At 45.0% G+C, this 19,928-nt stretch overlaps 1 protein-coding gene across 1 annotated transcript in view; it reads left to right on the top strand.

Annotated features, from left to right (window-relative positions):
* Positions 1-19,928, top strand: part of UCHL5 (ubiquitin C-terminal hydrolase L5) — a 223,054-nt gene that overhangs the window by 182,263 nt on the left and 20,863 nt on the right. The window contains exon 9 of the mRNA XM_086956996.1: positions 11,354-11,467. Within this exon, the coding sequence (XP_086813122.1) occupies positions 11,354-11,467 (114 nt within the window). The remainder of the gene's footprint in view (positions 1-11,353; positions 11,468-19,928) is intronic.

Here is a 19,928-nt window from a genome sequence, read left to right as displayed (position 1 = left end):
TTATAAAGAAATAGGTTCTGGATCATTGTTTATTCTTATCGCATTATACCCAGGTCCGTATCCTTTTGGGTTGCCTCATTTTCATTAATGGTACATTGATTTATGCCTGAGGCCGTTAATACTGATCCTGAATGCAATGTATTAGAAGCCCGCGTTTCTGGGAGTTTTTTTACATTATTATTTTTTTTAAGGCATCAACTCTATAGCACAGTGACAGGGACGTATCCACACAAATGTACATGTATTACCACACGTTTTAGGTCTTGCCTACGCAGCGCGAAAGCGCTGATTAGAGAGACCTCTTGGCATTGCTCAGCTCTTTTGTTAAAACTCGTGCATGTTTTGCACTGCTCTCTATGGGCACTCGTGCACGTTTGGCGTTTCCCTTGCGGGAGCGAGCAGCAGCGCCATCTGTTTGCAATTATCGCGAAACAGATGGCTACCCTGCTCGCTCCTGCAATGGAAACGCTGTGCGAGTCTCGCCTTACACTGAATTTTAGGGGCCTCGGCGCCGGGTTCATCCTCTATAACAGTGCAGCAGGCCTGGCCCACGCCTCAGCCCCAATACAGCCGCAGGTGTCCGGAAGCGATGTACTTGTGATTTGGGACTGCCGGCACGTGTCACCAGGGCACATCGTACAGCCCACGTCACAGTCCCGTCAGCCTTGAGGTGTGTGTTCAGGACCAGGCCATGCTCCATGGCGGTTTCGCCTCTGTCAGTCTCTGGCGGGCCGCGTGAGAGGCAGGGTCACTCTCTGTGAGTCCCAATAACAGCTTGCATCTGTTTATCTGAGGCGGTTCGCCACTATGCAATAGATTCTCAGTACCCGCTTGTTCCAGCTGAGGCAACACTGATCTCCGCACCAGCCCATGGTGCGTTAGGGGGGTGTTAAAGCTGCCACCTAGATGGCTTGGATGGGCCCAGGTTAAATGTAGGCTCGACCAGTTGGCGCACGGAGCCTAGGCAAAAAGTCTGCCTCTGCCACCATCTTGGTCACCCTCTGCCATATACCCAATTTTGTAAAAATATCTGGATATAATTGCTGTACCCACCGCAAAGTAAACATAAACCAATCTTGTGATCTCTTAAGAGGCCATTCAGAGTATATTTTCTTGCACAGTGTTTCCTGGCGATGAATCTAAGAAACAGAGCTATTAATCCTGGGATCACGTATTGGTTGTTGAGGAAGATGAACTATAAATGTTAAGTTAAAAATTATTTGTAGAAACCGATGATTTGAGAAGTAAAAAAAAATACTATGTAAGGGGGCAGGTTATGGGTACACCTAAACTCTGGCTCTTGTAGGGGTGTCCACAGTGACCTCCAGGCCCAAAAAAAACAAGCATTTGCAATGCAATCTGTCTCGCATTTACGCAAGTTTAAGCTTATTGGCATTGTAAATGACAATGCCTTTTATTTATCTTTTAAATAGGAAAACAAAAATAAAAGGCATTGTAATTTGCAATGTCAATGGCTCAAAGTCGCGCAAATGCGAGACCTATTGCATTGCAAATGCTTTTTTTGTAGGCACTGCGAGTTTAATTGATTTGCCCAGAAGCATAGACTGTTAAGCAGACACCAGGCTTGAGCATGGAAGTCCGCAACTCTGCCCATTATACCACATCCTCTAATTGGTTTCCTGTTGCCCTGCCCTCCTGATGGCACCGGGTGATTGGCATAATTAATCTGATGGCATCCGGTCCTGGGGGAGTGGAGTAGGCTCCTAAAGCTCCAGCAGTGCAGAGGAGCCCAGCCCTCTTCAGGCGCCCAGAGTTGCTGGAATCTCAGTGCCATCTGTTCGCAGTTAACGGACTATGTTTTGTGTTACACAATTGGCCATAAGAACACATTTCAGTCTGCCACAAGTGCCCTTTCTGTAACTGTTTTGAAAGTGGCTTCTCACCAATAAGCCACACCCAATCACTGCACTCCCACCTGGGAGGCAAATATATCATTACACCTTTGAATAATATACACTTTTAAGCGTGTCTTACCACCCCTGGCACAGCAAGACTGCAACACAAAACAAACAGCACCTTTTGAAAGGGAGTTTTATTTAACAAAATGCAAAGACTATCACTTTTAGAAAAAGGCTTGGGGTTTATGACATAATACTCTCTAAACAAAGTCTGTCTCGGATACCAAATGCTTTAGATTCAAATATATGTAGCAAACCTATAATCTAAAAGCATGAATCAATAACTGACCAAACCTATAATCTAAATGGCATGAATCGATAATTATACTGATTATTGAACAAGCAATAACTGATATAAGGTAAGATACACTGGACGTCCTGCAAGAGATCAGAAAGATACAGAGTAGAGGATTACATCTTGTCTCTCCTCATTAACCTCCACGCCCATACCTTTGCTCGGGTCCGCTGGGGTAGAAACGGAGAGCTAACAGAGAGAATACCAGTGTCTAGGGGTGTCAGACAGGGATGCGTCCTGGCGCCCACCCTTTTCTCACTATACGTGAATGGGGTGGTGGAACATCTCCAACAAGAACCAGCCGACGCCCCCTGTCTTGGAGGAGTGCGGATCCCCACCCTGCTTTTTGCGGATGACACCCTCTTGATCTCGAAGACACCGCAAGGCCTCCAGAAATTGCTAACCCGTTTCCAGGACTTCTGTGTTGCAAAGGGACTAGTAATCAACGTGGATAAAACCAAGTTCCTAGTCCTAAATCCTCCAAGAAAACTGGGCCGCCCTCCTGTTCTTAACTCTGTTGCCTTGGAGAAAGTATCCGAATTTGACTACCTCGGAATTCGGATAACGGATAGCATGAACTGGTCACCTCACATTGCTAAGATGGTCCTCAACCACAAGAGAGTAGGAGGAGCCCTCCTAAGGGAATTCCGGGCATCACCTAGGAGGTCGCTTACCCCAGTAATTGACATCTACAAGGCTAAGGTAGTAACATCAGCCTTGTATGGGGCCGAACTGTGGGGACATTGCTGTCTGGACGCCTTGGCAACAGCAGAGAGTAAGCTCCTAAAATCCATCATCGCCATCCCCCTGAGCACCCCATCAGCACCGGTGCTGTTGGATACAGGCTGTAAAAACATCAAAGATCAAGCCCAGCTTCGCCCTCTCCTTCTATGGACACGTATCTGGAGGGGTGAAGAGTTAAAATCGTATGCTGACGGGCTGGCGGAGATAATGAGCTTGGGCGGTTGGGCAAAAATAAGATGGCTGAGAGACACTAAAAAACTACTGGAGAAAATCGGACTGGGGGACTGTTGGCTATCAAGATCAGCTCCACCAAAAGAGGTCGTGAAGAGACTGTATTGGAATTGGGTTGCGGAACAGCTAGTTATAAACCCGGAACATTGCAAGTCCACTGCTGCCTTTTTAATAGTAAAAGACGTTGTAGCTTTTGAGCCTTATTTGGACATAATTACTCTTCCATTTGACCGTGCACTGTATTTTAAATTTAGAGTGGGCTCGCTTCCACTTGGGGCCCTGGTATCTAAGTGGAAATCAGGTGCTTACAAATCCCCCTATTGTGCATGCTGTCCCAATAGGATAGAGTCCATTACGCATATCCTATTTGAATGCCCGGATTATGCAAGCCCCAGGAGCTTTTGGCTTAAACCCCTATGCCGGAATATGGGTACACGTAGTTACCTAGCAGCCCTGCGTATCCTAATGACGGATACTTCTCCTCCTATTGTATGTGGTATAGCCAAATTTTTAAAACCGTTTTGGTTGATTCGATGCAAGAGACTGTCAGTAGCGGTTTAATACTTTTTTAGCTAATTTATTCTGGGCACTCCATGTCCTTTTATCTTTTTAATGTACATTGAATATTGCCTTCTTATGGATGTTTTTTTTGTAGATTTGTAAATGGCTGTATTGTGTATTCGCTTATAAGATATCTTGCATATCGAATAAAAGCTTATCAATCAATCAATCGAGTAGAGGATCAATCTGGATGTGCACTTCCCCCACAACCACAAAGAAAACACCTCAAACGATGACAGCCACTGGCTCACCTCACAATGGCAATAATCACAAAACTCAATACATCACCTGATGCATACACTGCCCACTTCTGGCCGAGAGAAGTCTTCACACAGCCGGGGATCAGAGCTCAGCAATCAGGGTTCAATCCGAGATAGACACGGGCAGTTTTGGTTGATTCGATGCAAGAGACTGTCAGTAGCGGTTTAATACTTTTTTAGCTAATTTATTCTGGGCACTCCATGTCCTTTTATCTTTTTAATGTACATTGAATATTGCCTTCTTATGGATGTTTTTTTTGTAGATTTGTAAATGGCTGTATTGTGTATTCGCTTATAAGATATCTTGCATATCGAATAAAAGCTTATCAATCAATCAATCAAGTAGAGGATCAATCTGGATGTGCACTTCCCCCACAACCACAAAGAAAACACCTCAAACGATGACAGCCACTGGCTCACCTCACAATGGCAATAATCACAAAACTCAATACATCACCTGATGCATACACTGCCCACTTCTGGCGGGGGAAGTCTTCACATAGCCAGAGGATCAGAGCTCAGCAATCAGGGTTCAATCCGAGATAGACACGTCTGCCCTCACTCGGAATCCAAACTCCCAAACTTCCACCAGACCAGCGGAGGCTCCCCCTTTTAATACAAATCCAAACATAACGAAGCTTCTAGCAAGCCTCGCCCTCTCCTTCTCATGAGAGCCCGTACCAGTCTGCTCCAAGGCCAGGGCATCGGTTGATCAGGCCTTTGCTATGGCTTCAAGACGGACCATGTACATTTTTCTGATAAGTACCGGTTTCCTCCAGTCAGAAAAGTGTGAAAAACAGGAGGAAAGCAAAACATGCCCTCTTCAGCTCTGCAGCTTCGTGCAGGACAGAAAGGCCCAAAGCAAGATGGAATTGAAAAGCAGGATGACATGAGAGCATGTCAAAGACAATATTCAGCACTGCCATAAAGCAAGGTAAAGTCAGAAAACTGATCAAAGCCAATAGTAAGAACTCCTAATTTTCACCAATGCAAAATACAATAAACATTACTGCACACCTTCAAATAGACATCCCACACCCTCTGCTCTTGGCTAGACTGTTCCACTCCGTAACAGCTCCCACTGAAAGACAGCAAGATTACAGAACAGAAGAGAAGCAGGCAAATGCAGGACCGTCCTACATTAAGGCTAGGGTAAAATAACACACTAAAATCAATTAAAATGGTGGTAGTTGGAGGTCATCATATGGTGCCAGAATACAAAAGTGGCTCTTTCACTACAGTAACTCGCTTCCCATACATTGACTGCGATGAAAGAAGCGTTTTAGTCCTGTGCATATATTCTATTACTTCGGAGACGTTGCCTGGTGCTGTGTCTTGGAACTTCCATGGTGGCAGCGGACTCTGTTCTCCTTTGTTGCTTCACATTGAAAGAAAATCCACAGTAGGGTCTCGTGCTCGCCCCATGCGCTCTTCAGTACTACGCTTGACAGTGGGATCGGCGATTTATGTTTCACCCGTTGTGAATTGCACAGCTAGCTCGAGCTCTAAATCAACGCAAGCTAAACACCTAGGGTCCCAAAGACGAGACCTATTGGCTATGCCAATGCTTGTTAAGTATTACAAGTGCCTTTTTAAGTCCCTTCCATTTTAAACCGTTCCAAACAATAACTGTAAAAGGTAAGCAGGATCAAATATTTGACTTGCACACAACAACCATTTTACGGACATTGATGCAAAGTTTTTGGCTTCCTTTTAATTAACGTTCATACTGCTTTCTTCCATGTACATGTTAGGAAACCGCATTGCACCTGTGCTATATTTAGACTTTCACCCATATGGCACTAAAATCAGTTTGGCATGTTATTGAAATGCCAATAAAACAGTTGCACACCGTGCCATATAGATAAGTGTGAGAGGAAGGGAGTGGTGCATAGTCCTTACCAAGCAAGATGAGTTGTCTTTGAAGTACAATTCAAAATAGACCCCTCTAGCAACAGGGTTTTCTTTGGCTTGCGTCAGCGTATCTTAGGCTACACCAGTCTACCAGTAAAAGGAATATAGCTGGGAAAATACAATTGCACATTCATTCTTATAAAGCTGTTGAGTGCTCTTTATTAGTTCATTGGAACTGTCCTCTATCTTTCCCTAAATGATTTATTTTTCAATTGCACACCATTTCCCTTTCTGCTGTTTGAGCTTTAGGTCTTATGGCGCACTGTGAGGATCTGGGCGCATTATATGATGAGGCTGGGAAGCCTCCTTGTGGAGTACACTCGCAAATCCTAAGTGAGGCGTATTTGAACCACCTTAAGATCAACCCTGGGTAGCTATGGCTTTCTAATAGCAAGGCTTGAATAAAATAATTTGATGTAAAGCATTGAACAGTACCAAAGAACTAAATAGAAAAGCCACACAACACGAAAAACACAACTCAAATTAAAAACAAGCATTTACAATGCAATGGTTTCGCCTTTGGAAAAGTTAGAGCTATTGGCATTGTAAATGACAACATTTATATTTATGTGTTGGTTTTGAAAACAGATAAATAAATGGCATGGTCATTTACATTGCCATTAGCTTAATCTCTCGCAAATGTGAGACCTATTGTACCCTACGGACGAGCTCAGCAGTCAGCAATTAGTACCACACACACACACCCAGAGCCAGCCACACACACACACCCAGAGCCACACACACACACACCCAGAGCCACACACACAAGAGTTTTATTGTGCAGGATGGGGTCCACCTAGGTTCCACTTATCAAAAGTAGGTACCATAATGTTGCAGGAAATATACTGGCATGGTTGACCCTTGGGTGAAATAGGGTATGACCTTCTTGGGGGGAGGGGGGCTGATAGGAGAGGGACCTATGCAGGCCTGTGGTGGTGAGGCCATTATTGGTGGTGCATTTACGGTCCTTAGAAGGCACCCTTTTTAGTTCAGACAGATGGGGGTCAGCATTCTCTCCCGCCATCCAGGGGGTACTTCTGGCAAGTCGGCTAGAGGGTGCGGTGTGTGGGAGTGGACGCTGCCAGCAGGCCTTTACGGCAAACCCGGGCATGTGGGTGCCAAGATTGCAGCACAGGCCCTTGGGAGGGATATTTGAGGGTGTAGGGGGTGCCCAAGGTAGGTAACCTTGTGAGGTCCCCCCTGCGCAAGATCACTACCGGGGGGACCTCACAGGTGGACCAGTCATGATCTCACTCGTAGGCTCAACGAAGGATACGGAGAGACAATGACTAGTTATGGTAGGAATGGCAATGTATTAGAGTCTATGTTAAGGTTAGCCACCCAAAATCGAAAAAAATACTGTATAGGGTGCTATAGGTGTATCTGCGTATTAATGTGCAAAAATGATATTTAAAATGTAATGTTTGATGTGTTGTATGTAATAAATACGGTTGGGGTTTACGACGCCCAAACGAAAACATTTCTAAGGATATGTTTGTGTTTAAAATGTGCCAAATTGTGGGGATGTGGGTGGCGTGTTCCCAGGTCAAGGTCTAGGGGACCATAAAGGTTGGCACTGACACACATCCTATTCAACACATTGGTAGAAAGAGATCACATAAAAGAAACTAAGGGAACTACGACCACAACCTAGACCCCTTTTTCCTATATCAGCACACTCGATGGCAATGTCCTAAAAAACGGAAATGCAGGGCATGGCTATTGCACCAGCAGGGACACTGCCAGTCTCCCTGCCAGTATTAAATTTTCAGTACAGTTAATTTGAGAAACATGTCTGAATTCCAGACATCAAGGTAAGGATGAGGAGCCCTTTGCACCAAACCGATCATGTGGAGCAATGAGGTCTCTTCCAGGATACAACTACACAAGTCAACTCTACAGGTAGAAGCGAGTCCACCTAAACCTACTTCCAGACTGTTGTGGCTTTCATTTCATTGCCCAACCCATAGGTGGTAGTCAGAAAGTTCATAAGGCAGCTAAAATCAGGATTCCAAAGATAATAATATATTTCGGGGGGGGGGGGGCACCAGACAATGGACCCGCAAATTATGTGACAAGGCTAACCAAAAATAAAAAGCAAATTATGCAGCACAATGTAGCATTTTATGGCAGTATTTTTTTCACTTTCGTATCATTTCAACACTCGAACGATAATCCTCGCATGCATACATTTACACGAACGTCACATCTTGGCGCATTCTCAGATGAAAAAGGCCCGGATTCAGGTCAATCTTTCACTAATCCATCCCAACTTTAAGACAGGGAGCAGCAGTGTCGAGGAGCAACAAACCTCCAAGTTCTGATTGCGAGAACGAGAATACACACAAGACGATTCGCTGCAGTACTGAGATGTAAACAATGCTTGATGACAAATTGAAGAAAAAGATGCATTTTTGACCGACGCCCAAGGATGAGCCACAGTACAAGATGCCAGCCTCGCTTCATTTAGAGAAGCATGTTCTGCTCTCAGCCTAACATGGGAATTCACTATGCGCGTGTCGGGTGCCGGCATGGCGCCCGCCCAGGGGTGGCAGGGGTAAACATCAGTCTCTTCTTGAAGAGGAAATGAGTGGCTATGAGGCAATCGTAGGCAGCACGTCCAAGAAATGGCCAGGGAGTTGTCTCGAGCGTGCCGGAAGATTGCTTTCCTGTAGCTTTCATTCAGGCGCGTAGGACGAGGTCGACGGAAGTAGATTCACATCGAGAGCGAATACCCTCAAATGAGCAGCAGCACGGGGACGGACTGGGGGAAACTCTGAGGCAGTAATATACAAGCATTTACAAGTGGGGCCGGAGACACGGACAGCAGGAGGGGGGGGGGGGGGCGGGGAACAGGCACACGGACATCGGGAGGGAGGGGGGAGCGGGAATGGGCACACGGACAGCGGGAGGGGAGGGGAGCACTCACCAGGACTTCTTCCAGCGGCGCTCGGCCTGGAGGAATGACCCAAAAAACCAAAACTAAAAAAAAAGGAAACCACCGCCCACCACCGCAATGACATTCGCAAAGGGGCGGAGAGCAAAAAAATCGCAGGAACGCCCACGAATCTGCTCGGGGAATGAGTGACGCATCTCTGTTCCAATGACTAGCCTCCATTTATGGAGCTAGCCAATGGAACAGAGAGGCGGGACAAAGCCCCAAACTAGTAAACAAAAGTTTTCGCCTGCGCGAACGCTGCTGCGCAGCGGATCGCCAGGCGAAACCTAAAAATACTGTATATTTTTATGAATTTTTAGAATCCTTGATGAGCAAAATCCACTGGAGGGTTCCAGATATACTGAGTTAAAAGATTTCTATCGCTTTTTAATTTCAACTGCAACCAAACATTGGGTCAATAAAAAGTTTGTAAACTTTTCAAAAGTTTGAAACAGTTAGTGCGGCGACTCCGGCCTGGCTTAGGTGACCAAATCTGACAGGGAGAATGTCTAGGGGGTTTGTGAGGTAGATTTGAACAATTACCTTGCCACTAGAATTTTCCATTCCAGTTTCCGTCTTTACATTATGACTGCCATAGACGATCATGTAGTGGTCCTGATGCTGGAGTGCAGGGTGGAAAGATGCTCCAGTTGCTGTGCGGTCATCAGGGGTGCCTTTCTGGTGATTCCTCGCTCCACGGATGATGTGGGGAGATTTTGGCCAGAGTTCGGGGTCCCATGAAGTCCTGTTTGAGACAGTAGAAGGCCAGTAGCGGTTGGTCTACCGGTCTCCGAGCTCAAGGGCGAAATCATTTAGTGGGGAGGCTAGGGTCTTTCTTGGGTGACTAATCTGGACTCTGACGCCAATGCTGGATCTTGCTTACTCTGATCCTCGACAGCTAAAAGTGGCACTAGTCGTATGGGGCGGCAGTTAGCAGTGAATCTTCTCCAGTGGCTAGCCTGTTGCGGTTTGAGCTTCTTCAACTCTATTTCCCCTGGAGCTGGTTCCAGGGTATCAGCAGACTGATACTTGAGTCACTTTAGTCTGGAGCTGGTAATCCACTTTTCCCTGAGCTAGGAGCCACAGTCAGTCCAAACTTCGGTAGCACAAAGTGTAGCAGGTACAGTCCAGCAGACGGTGCAGCCTCTCTTTGTGCTGTTCCAAGGGCAGAAGGCAGTCCTGTGGTCCTCATTCCAAATCCAGTGTGGCCTAAGGCTTCAGGGTGCCAAGGGTACCCTATTTATTCTGTAAAAGTGCCCTGATGGGACCACGTGGTCACAAACTAATGGGCCTCTCCCTCTTGGCGATTACTTTCTGGCAATGTGTAGCATCTGGCAAACCCAGAGTGCACCATTTTGGCCACTCAAGATGTTGGGACCATTTTTTGAATGTTAGGAACTCTGTAGCCCACTCTAGAGGTGGGGCTACACGCCCTCAGGAAAACCAGTTTGGGGATCGTTTTCCTCTCTCTGGCTCTGTCTCCAGCTAGTCTACGGGAGCAAAAGGCAGCCTCTCCGAATGTTATCACGGTTTGCACATCAAAGGTGGCTTCTCATTGAAACTCCTTTTGGGCTAACACCCAGAGTGGCTTCCTGTGAAGGGGAAGGAACACCTCGTCCTGCTGCAGGCTGTGTTTGATCCGAAGCCTGGGAGTTGTTCACACGACTCAAGGCGGTAGGATGGCCATCTGTGGGTCGTAGCCTAAGTGAGGTGACTGGGGCTCCAGTAAAGGGGAACATGCTGTCCAGTGCTCATGAATAACAGCACAGATCAGAAGACAGAAGACGGTTTCTGATCTGCAATACTGGTTCCTGATATATGAATCTTCGCTGAATTTTATGACCAGTTGTCCCTTTTTCCCCGGAAATCAAGGGATCGATTGGTTGGATAGCTAGAAACATAAAGCTATATATCGCTATGCATTTCAAGATGAATGGAGAATATCTCCTTGGGCTGTGCCTTATGAGATACTTGTATCCGCCAGTAGCCTTAAATGAACAGCAGCTTTCTTCTATGTAGCGTTGGCGTGAATGCTACGTTTTTTAAACCACATAGATTAGAATTATTTTCACACATGTAGACTTAGCTGTGCAGTTTAGAAAGCGGCTATATAAAATGTAATTACAATAATAGCTTTTAATTCAGATAGGTGTACTTTATAGTTGGATTTTATTTTCTCATTTTAATGCTGTTGTGGATCCAACAATGAGTCTGTGATTTTCAAAAATTCTGTAAAGATTCCTGTGTTGGAGAAACACTAGAGGTAAGAAACTTCTTAAAGGTAATTAACTTTTTCTTAGAAAGGTCGAAACTCACCGTTGCAATCCCTATTTTGTTTCTTCCCTAACTGTATGTTGGCTTGAGATATTCACATCTTTTTCTTTAGAAATATTTTTCTGCACACCCTCTTTTGGCATCCTAATGTTTAATGTTACAATATTCCCTCGTACTCTTGCATCTAGACTGATATTTCTCTGGTGCTTCTAATTAGGAAGAGCCTATGGATACAGACCAAAGCAGTGCCCTTGTCAGTTCTCTTCAGTCTGAAGTCAGAAAGTACCAGCTGTTTATCGAGGAAGAAAACCAGAAGTTGAAAAGATACAAGGTAAGAATCGCTGCTGTTGAATAATAGAAATTGGTAACCAGTGAGTACTTCGAGGCCCACAGATTCTACATGATGCCTTTCCATTTTGCCCCCATCTGCTATCTTTAGCATCTAAATACCCTTCCTGTGCCCCTCTTCGAGGCCCGGGGCTGCTCCGAGCTATTTGAAAGGATTTGTGGCAAATGGTTCAATCTAATGTCTTGATTGGTGATTGTGTTCATATGTACCATTTTAACCTTGCACAGACATTTATTCTGAAGCCTGATACACAGGTCTTTGTCACCATCCTAACTGTAGTCATTCATCCAGATAATGTGCCTATTTTTGCTGCCAATGTAATATTGTGGTTTCTTCCAAATATCAATACACTTAATTATAAAAAAAAAATACCCCAAGTGTACCTATGCACAATCTTATAGTTAGGAGAATTACAGAAAGTCACTAGACAAGTAAAAGGCTATAACGTATTCAAACCACTCCAGTGGAGAGTCAGCAAGATTTTGCAATGTTGATAACATATGAAAGTTGCTAAAAAAAAATAAAGAATACCTCTTTGAACAGAAATACCTGTACATGCACCCCAAGCCGTTATCAACTGCTTGCTCACAAACTTGATAGTAAAATAAGAGCCCTGCCTTAGATGGAAAGTGAGTCCAACTCAAGTCCGTAATATAAGAATAGTTGAAATGTGTGGATTGAGATTTGTGCGGTCGATATTTTAGTAGCAGAGAATTGTAAGACATTTTACGCAGTCACTTTCCACATGGAACTGAAATGTTTGCACTAGCTATGCTGAGAGCCATTCCCGGCATTGTGTGTTTTCCAGAAGATGGGGTGAAGGGGAGACTCATTGTTTGTGCTTGCATGCTGTGCATCAGCCATTATGCCAACTGTCTGTTAGCACTCTAAGCTGACTAGAAAACGCCTACTAGCTTTTTACTTTGTACTGAGAGTCTGAATGCAGAAGAATGTTGGTGTTGTATGTGCAAGGGATTGTGTTGTGGCCGTTGTGAGATTGTGGAATTTTTGATGTATTGCAGTTTTTTAGATATCAAACGCCACTTCCAAGTTAGGGGTACTGAGGAGCACAAGATTTTCAACTGTCTGTTTTTGGTGTTGCTCAATTTGATGTTTAGGGTGTAGATGTGGGCATGAGAAGCTATTGTTTTGTAATGTTTTGCGTAAGTGGCAGGCCGTAAGTATATTGACTTAAGGTATCGGTGTTGTCTAGCTCAGTGCTCCCCCTTGGAAGACCTTAGACGTATTTGAATTGTGGTGTTTTGTTGGTTACATGAATGTTTTGTGTGAGGGATCATGAGTGAACTTATGAGTTTTTTGGGGTGGGAATGTCCCCTGCATGCTAAATGGACTTGTTCCCCTGCCTGACATTTGAATTGTTTGGACTGGCGTCGCACTAATCTGTGTGTGCGCAAGGAGGTGTAGGCCGGTCTGTGAGTGGGCAGTCTTGGACTTATCCACTGTGACCAGGAGGGGAGCACCAAGCATGCCTGCATTTGTAACTGAGGGCTACTCTCCCTGTTGTAGATTTACATACTATCCCTGGTGTAGGTTTTACATAAAGCAGTGGTGGTAGCGTACAATGTTTTTAAGGATTAATAGAGCAACCAATGTTTTAATGTGGTTCACTCTAGTGGAGACCTAATGACCCACCAATGTGAAGTTCTGCTCCAGATGGGTGTTACGTGTCTGCACAATGAACCGCAAGCATTGTGTGTTTGGATGACCCAAAGTAATGGAGGGAGACCTTTTGGTGCCCCAGGCCTTGCACAAGATGATGGGTGAGGACTGTACTCCACAATTAAGCTAATTGCCTATATTCTTGCGGCTAGACGGAGACACTGTAGGTAAGGTATTGGAGACAGAGCTCATTTAGATATTCCATAATTAGCCTTCCTTAACACTGCCATTTGGTTGATGGTTGTGGTAGGTGTGAAGGGTGGGGACTCAAGGCTCTTGTTAAAGGTGAGGAAGCTATTTGGGGAAGCTGGTCCTTTTCTTTTCCGAATACTATTTCATTGGGCTGATGACTGCCAGGTACAGAACCATCACACCTCTGTCTGTTATGCATGCTCCAGGGTGGAGGCAACAGTGCTGTGAAAAGCATCACTCTACACACCTACTGTGTCTGTCTGGAGAATAGCCTGGAAAGGACACTCGAAAGAACTACCCTGAACTATTTCTACATTTTAAGACCATGGATGCACATTTCCGGTTGGTGTAAATGTATGGCCCAAACCACCCCTATTTGTTGCAGTTCCATTTCCCCTATGACCAAGGAAATACGGTTGGGCTGCTGTGCAACCAGGGCTGGTAAATTCTGGACAGCCAGGCTCCCAAAGGTGAGGGATCTCTTGTAAAGTCTGGAACTCTTACTAAAGGAACTGTGTACCTCTCCTGAAGTGCCTAAAAGCTTGTATGGCTGCTGAGAGAGGGAAAAAGAGTCTGCCTGGCCATGCAGGAGGATATGCTGTCCAGGAGAGAGCGAGGTCCAGTGTGTCTCCGGTGGGCGAGAATTTTTTAAGGCATGGACAACGTTGGCTACTGCTCAAAGCTAGGCTAATGACGGGAAACACAGGAGTCGAATAGGTTATAAGAGAGGCAGGACCTTTGGAGTACGTTTGACTAGAAGGCTACCCCTTCCCGATCTCTGTGAGAATCTTTTTCTCCACCACAGTCGGGCGGAATTTATGTGTTATTTCTGGATGGAGAGATAAGTATACCCTACATTTACTTTTTACAAGGGAACATCTTTCTGTTACGTCAAATAAAAATATATAGTAACAATCCTTATTTAATACCTGGGAGGGAACTATGTTTTGCCCTGAAGAAAGCCTAGGACCGAACAGGCCACTAAACAATGGCTGAAACATGTTGGCACATCCTTAGGATCATAGGACCATAACCTCCAAAAGACCCGCCTTTTTATATATTTATTTTAACATCTGCTATGTCCACGCTAATAAAGGGATACCTGGGGAACGCAGTAGGATTTTTATCTTTAGACCCCCTGGCCTCCATCTTCGAAGCGCCCCCTGAAACACGGTCAAGCCCTCCCTAACCTTTAGGAGTCCGGCTGAACCCTATGATGAAGCATAACCCCACTAGGGTGTGTGAGGGTTAATTAACAAAAAGGAGTTGCCTCCTTTCCCGCACTCGAGCGGAGTACGCCACGCAAGTTTATTTTTTGAGCTTGATGGTTCTGGATACTTTGTTTGTTGTTGTTAATTGGGGAGGGTGTATCCACTTCCTTACAATTGGTGAAAACAACAAGGACCCCCTGGTTGACCGATTAAAACAATTCCTAGGTCAGGGACATAAACATATGTGGAATAACAACCTAGGCAATTTACTATTTGCTTGTCAAATCTAATAGAGAGCAAAAAAAACAATTACATGTAAAAAATCAGCTTTTTATTCATTCAATCAAAAGGGTTTATACATAATAGCATGTTATTTAAAAAGATGTATGACTTAAGGGCCAAAAGCCAATACATCAAGGGTTAACAAAAATTATCATAAATTTTTACAGACATTATTAAATAAAAAACATAAAAAAAGGTTGTTATTCCACATGTATCCACTTCCTTACAATACCTTTTTTTTACCCCTCGGTGCCGGTGGAGTACGTTCCTACGTGAGTTGTGGTTAGTAGTACTGCCCAAAGCCCCCACCTTCCAAGGGGAGCCCTGGGAAAGTAAACTTTATGTAGCAAACTTTTTTTAAATCTATTTCCATATCTCAAATTCTCTCCTCTGTCTACCTATACCTAGGAGTCTTTCTCTTTGCCCAATTTTATCTAAATATGTTTTTGGGGGACCCTGAAGAGATCTATGTTCGAGGCATATGAGCTGCAGATCTCACACTTAACATTAGATCGTCATCTGGTGTTGGGCTCGGATGCTTGCAGGTTGTTGTTGTCTTGGAAGAAGTCTTTGTAGTCACGAGATAGGCGACTCCTCCCTTGGATGATAGTGCTCATGGGCATCGACTCCATCCTTAGATTGTTTTTTTTCCACCATTGCGTTCGAGTGTAACTTTTGCGCTCCGGTTCGAGATCTACATTTCAAACTACATTGACGTGAAAAACTTCCATTACTCTTCGGATTGACTTCGAACATCTATACCTTTTTTGATGCAACATTCATCAGCTCAATTCCGTACATCGACGCGGGGCTTTGGGCCTATCCAAACCGTGAGGCCTACGGCTCATGGAAAGGACGCCGTTAAAGAAATACCCCCATTGTGGAGCAAAATTCCTGCACAGTGACCATCACAAGGTCTGCAACCTGTGCCTATCACCTGAACACGACGAGTCCAGCTGTCCAGCCTGCACATCCTTTCAATCGAAGAAGACCATTCGAGATTGAAGGGCTCGTCGACACATCATGCAGAGATCAGCTCCCGAACCGGCGGACATCTTCCACGAAGGCCCAGATGTCCCAGAAGAAGATTCCGAAGATCTCCCAATCGTATCAGAGGCAGAAGACTCGGATGACCCCATCACTCCTGGTCAACGAGTAAGTACTACTGCCCCAACCCCACTACCAAAATCGAGGGCAATGGTCAAGACTCTGCCTGCTGGGCCCAGTCACGACCGAAAACACATTTCAGAAGCCCCGGCTCCGAAGAAAAAAGAAAGGCTTTCTGGTAGCTCGGACCTAGCAAACCGCGCGTACCAATCCCACCGGCACCGAAACCAAAAGAAGTCCCAGCTCTGAAATCGGTTCCGACGCCTTCCAACTCTAAGGACAAATCGGCCCTGAAAAACAAGCCCATGGATAAACCGGCTTTGAATGTTTCCAAGCCTAAAGATCCAGCTTCAGCTCTGGAACCAAAGCCTAAGCCGAAGGACTCTATCACGCCTCTTAAGGCCAAAGACAAAAGTCAACACCAACCCCGCTCGGAAACCAAAAAAAATCAGCGCCAAAAGTGGTTCCTGAAGAAGAGGAGCTTTTTCATCCGGATCATGCTGATCCTAAACAGAAAAAGATTTATTTTGCTCCAGAAACAGGACATGTCACTACTGGACCATATAGGAAGAGTAAGTTAGACACAGCACCTGTTCCTCCAGTGCCTGTAAAAAAGGATTCTGCCACATAGCCTATGCATCCTTCTTCCCCTATATTTCCTCCTAACTCACTTCCTCTCCTTAAATCTATTACACCTCCAATTGAAACTTCTCCACCTCATACACCTCCAGATGATGATGATGTAGACATGGGGTTAGGGGGTGACCCTTTCACGTATCCAACTAATCCACTTGATTGGGAGTACCCTATCCCACCAGACGTCCCAAGTCTACACACATACCACTCAAAACCATCTCCACCAGACAGCAATATTGGTTGTGGACAGTTGATCAATAGGGCTGCTATCTATCATGGTGTGACAATGCACTCAGATGAGGCAGAAGAGGACTTTGTTAGATACATTTGAACAGTCCCAAAAGTCAGTGCAAATATTACCTAGGATTAAGGGAGTCATTAAACATGTCCCCGAAGTGTTTAAAGATCCCGTACGTGCCTGGATTCTTAACCCTAGAATAGAAAAGAAGTATAGACCTGTCACTGCAGATCCTGTTTACATTTAGGGACAGTTGCCTTTGGATTCACTAGTAGTTTCCATCGCTAGAAAGCGCGCTGACTCCCAAATCTCAGTGGAAGCACCACCCGCTGATAAAGAATCCAAATTGCTAAACGCTTCTGGCAAAAGAATAGCTGCCCAGACAGCCAATCACTGGTGCATAGCTAACACACAGGCACTGCTTGCAAGATATGAAAGGGCTCATTACGACCAGTTAGAAACCCTACTACAACATTTGTCTGACCAATATAAAACACAAGCAAATGATCTAATCCAAGAGGTTAAGCTACTTTCAAATGCTTCAATAAAATGTGCACTTGACGCAGCAGACCCTGCCTCTATATCCATCAATACCAGTGTGCTCCTTAGAAGTATTGCCTGGATCCTCATCTCAGGCTTTAAGCAGGAAGTCCAGACTACTATCCTCAACCAGCCTTTCAACCAACAACGTTTTGGCCCGGCTGTGTACACTGCACTAGAAAAAAATAAAGAAAGACACTGAGACTGCCAAGTCAATGGGAGCTCTACAGTCTCCACAAATGCAGGGCTCCTTTCGTTGCTCCTTCTATAGAGGAGCCTCCAAACAAATGTGAGCTGACCACTCATCTTCCTTTAAAGCTACTAGAAAAACATCCCCCAATAGAGGATATTTTCGAGGCGGATACAGAGGAAACCTCAATAAGGGAAGAGGTCGAGGTAATGACAACAATCGTACCTTCTCCACCACAAAACAGTGACTTCCTTCCGCTCTCCCCACAACATCCCACTCCAGATGGGGGGAGATTATCACAGTTCCTACCTCTCTGGAACTCCATCACAACAGACAGGTGGGTGAGACAAATTATCCAATATGGTTACTGCCTAGAACTTACAGCTACCCCGCCACATATACCACCCAAGCAGCGTCCCATGTCCACAGAACATCTTACGCTACTAATACAAGAGGGTCTCTCATTGCTTCAAAAGAATGCAATAGCGATTGTTCCATTACAACATCGAGGAACAGGGGTTTACTCGCTGTACTTCCTAATACCCAAAAAAAGACGGTACTCTAAGACCAATCCCCTCAACCTATATATACACTCAGATCATTTTCACATGATCACTCTACAACAAGTGCTCCCGCTGCTGCAACAAGGCGACTTCCTTGCCACACTAGATCTCAAGGACGCCTACTTCCACAATCCCATACATCCTTCTCACAGAAGGTATCTAAGGTTTGTAGTGGGTGGACAACACTATCAATTCAAAGTCCTTCTATTCGGAGTCGCATCTGCACCCAGAGTGTTCACAAAGTGCCTTGCAGCAGTAGCAGCACGTCTCAGAAGACAACAAATCCATGTCTCCCCATATCTAGACTGGCTAATAAAAGCCAGGTCATTAAATCAGTGTGTTCAACACACTCATCAAACCAGTCACACATTACACAACTTAGGGTTCACTATCAACTACACCAAGTCGCATCTCCAGCCCTCTCATATACACCAATATCTGTAGGCCACCATAAACACCTCTACAGCTCTAGCATATCCCATTCCAGCCAGGATAGCGAGCATACAAGCCTTAGTCCAAATTTCAAGACCAACACTCTCTCCCAGCCAGTGTTCATGCAACTCATAGGCATGATGGTATCTTGCATTTTTATTGTACCATATGCAAGACTTCAAATGCGACAGGAATGTCTAGCACAACAGTGGAATCGGGCTCAAGGACAACTTACGGATCTGGTGTTGGTGGACAGCCTCACACATCGCTCTCTGCAGTGGTGGAACACAAAAAATGTGCCCAAAGGGCGGCTGTTCCTCGAACCTGTTCCACAAATAGTGCTTACAACAGACGCATCACTCACAGGATGGGGAGCCCATCTCCTCAGGCATACAACTCAGGGCAGATGGACCACTCAACAAAAGGTGTTCCACATCAATCACCTAGAGCTACTAGCAATATTTGTAGCACTAAAATCTTTCCAAGTACATGTACAGAACAAAGCTTTCTTGATACGGACGGACAACATGACAGCCATGTACTATATACAAAAGCAAGGAGGCACACGTTCTCTGCAACTGTCCCAGCTTGCACAGAACATTTGGAGATGGACCATTCCACAAAATATATATCTACTGGCTGAACACCTTCCAGGAGTTCACAATCAGATTGCAGATCTGTTAAGTCGACAAACACAACAGATTCACGAATGGGAACTACATCCACAAGTTCTTCTACCATTTTTCCACAAGTGGGACCAACCAGACATAGATCTGTTTGCCACACACGACAACACAAAATGCCCAACCTTCGCCACCAGGTTTCCACACCCATTGTCCAAGGGCAATGCGATATGAATGAACTGGTCAGGCAGATTTGCATACACTTTTCCACCACTCTCACTAATCCCACTAGTAGTACGCAAGCTCCGACAACAGTCTCTCAAACTAATCTTAGTAGCTCCCACATGAGCACTTCAACCGTGGTTCACAACGTTGCTAGAGCTCTCACTAGTTCTGCACCAAAGACTGTGTCTGTCCATATCCCTGTTCACGCAGAACCATGGAGAGATCAGACATCCAGATCCAAGTCTGCTGAATCTGGCGATCTAGCTCCTGAAGTCTTAGTTTGTTTACCTTAACCTGCCACCAGACTGTATGAACATCACTAAAGAAGCCAGACGATCTACTACTAGAGCTTGCTATGCTGCAAAATGGAAAAGGTTTGCCATTTACTGCACCAATAATCTTATTGATCCACTGGATGCCTCCATCCAGAATATCATTTGCTATCTATTGCATTTATAAAGATGTAATCTAGCATACTCATCTATACGTTTACATCTTGCAGCACTTGCTGCTTACCGACAAAA

This window comes from Lissotriton vulgaris, chromosome 1_1 (genome assembly GCF_964263255.1).
Source record: "Lissotriton vulgaris chromosome 1_1, aLisVul1.2, whole genome shotgun sequence".
Taxonomy (NCBI): Eukaryota; Metazoa; Chordata; class Amphibia; order Caudata; family Salamandridae; genus Lissotriton; species Lissotriton vulgaris.
Note: the sequence above shows the minus strand (reverse complement) of the source record. Positions and strands in the feature narration are given on the sequence as shown.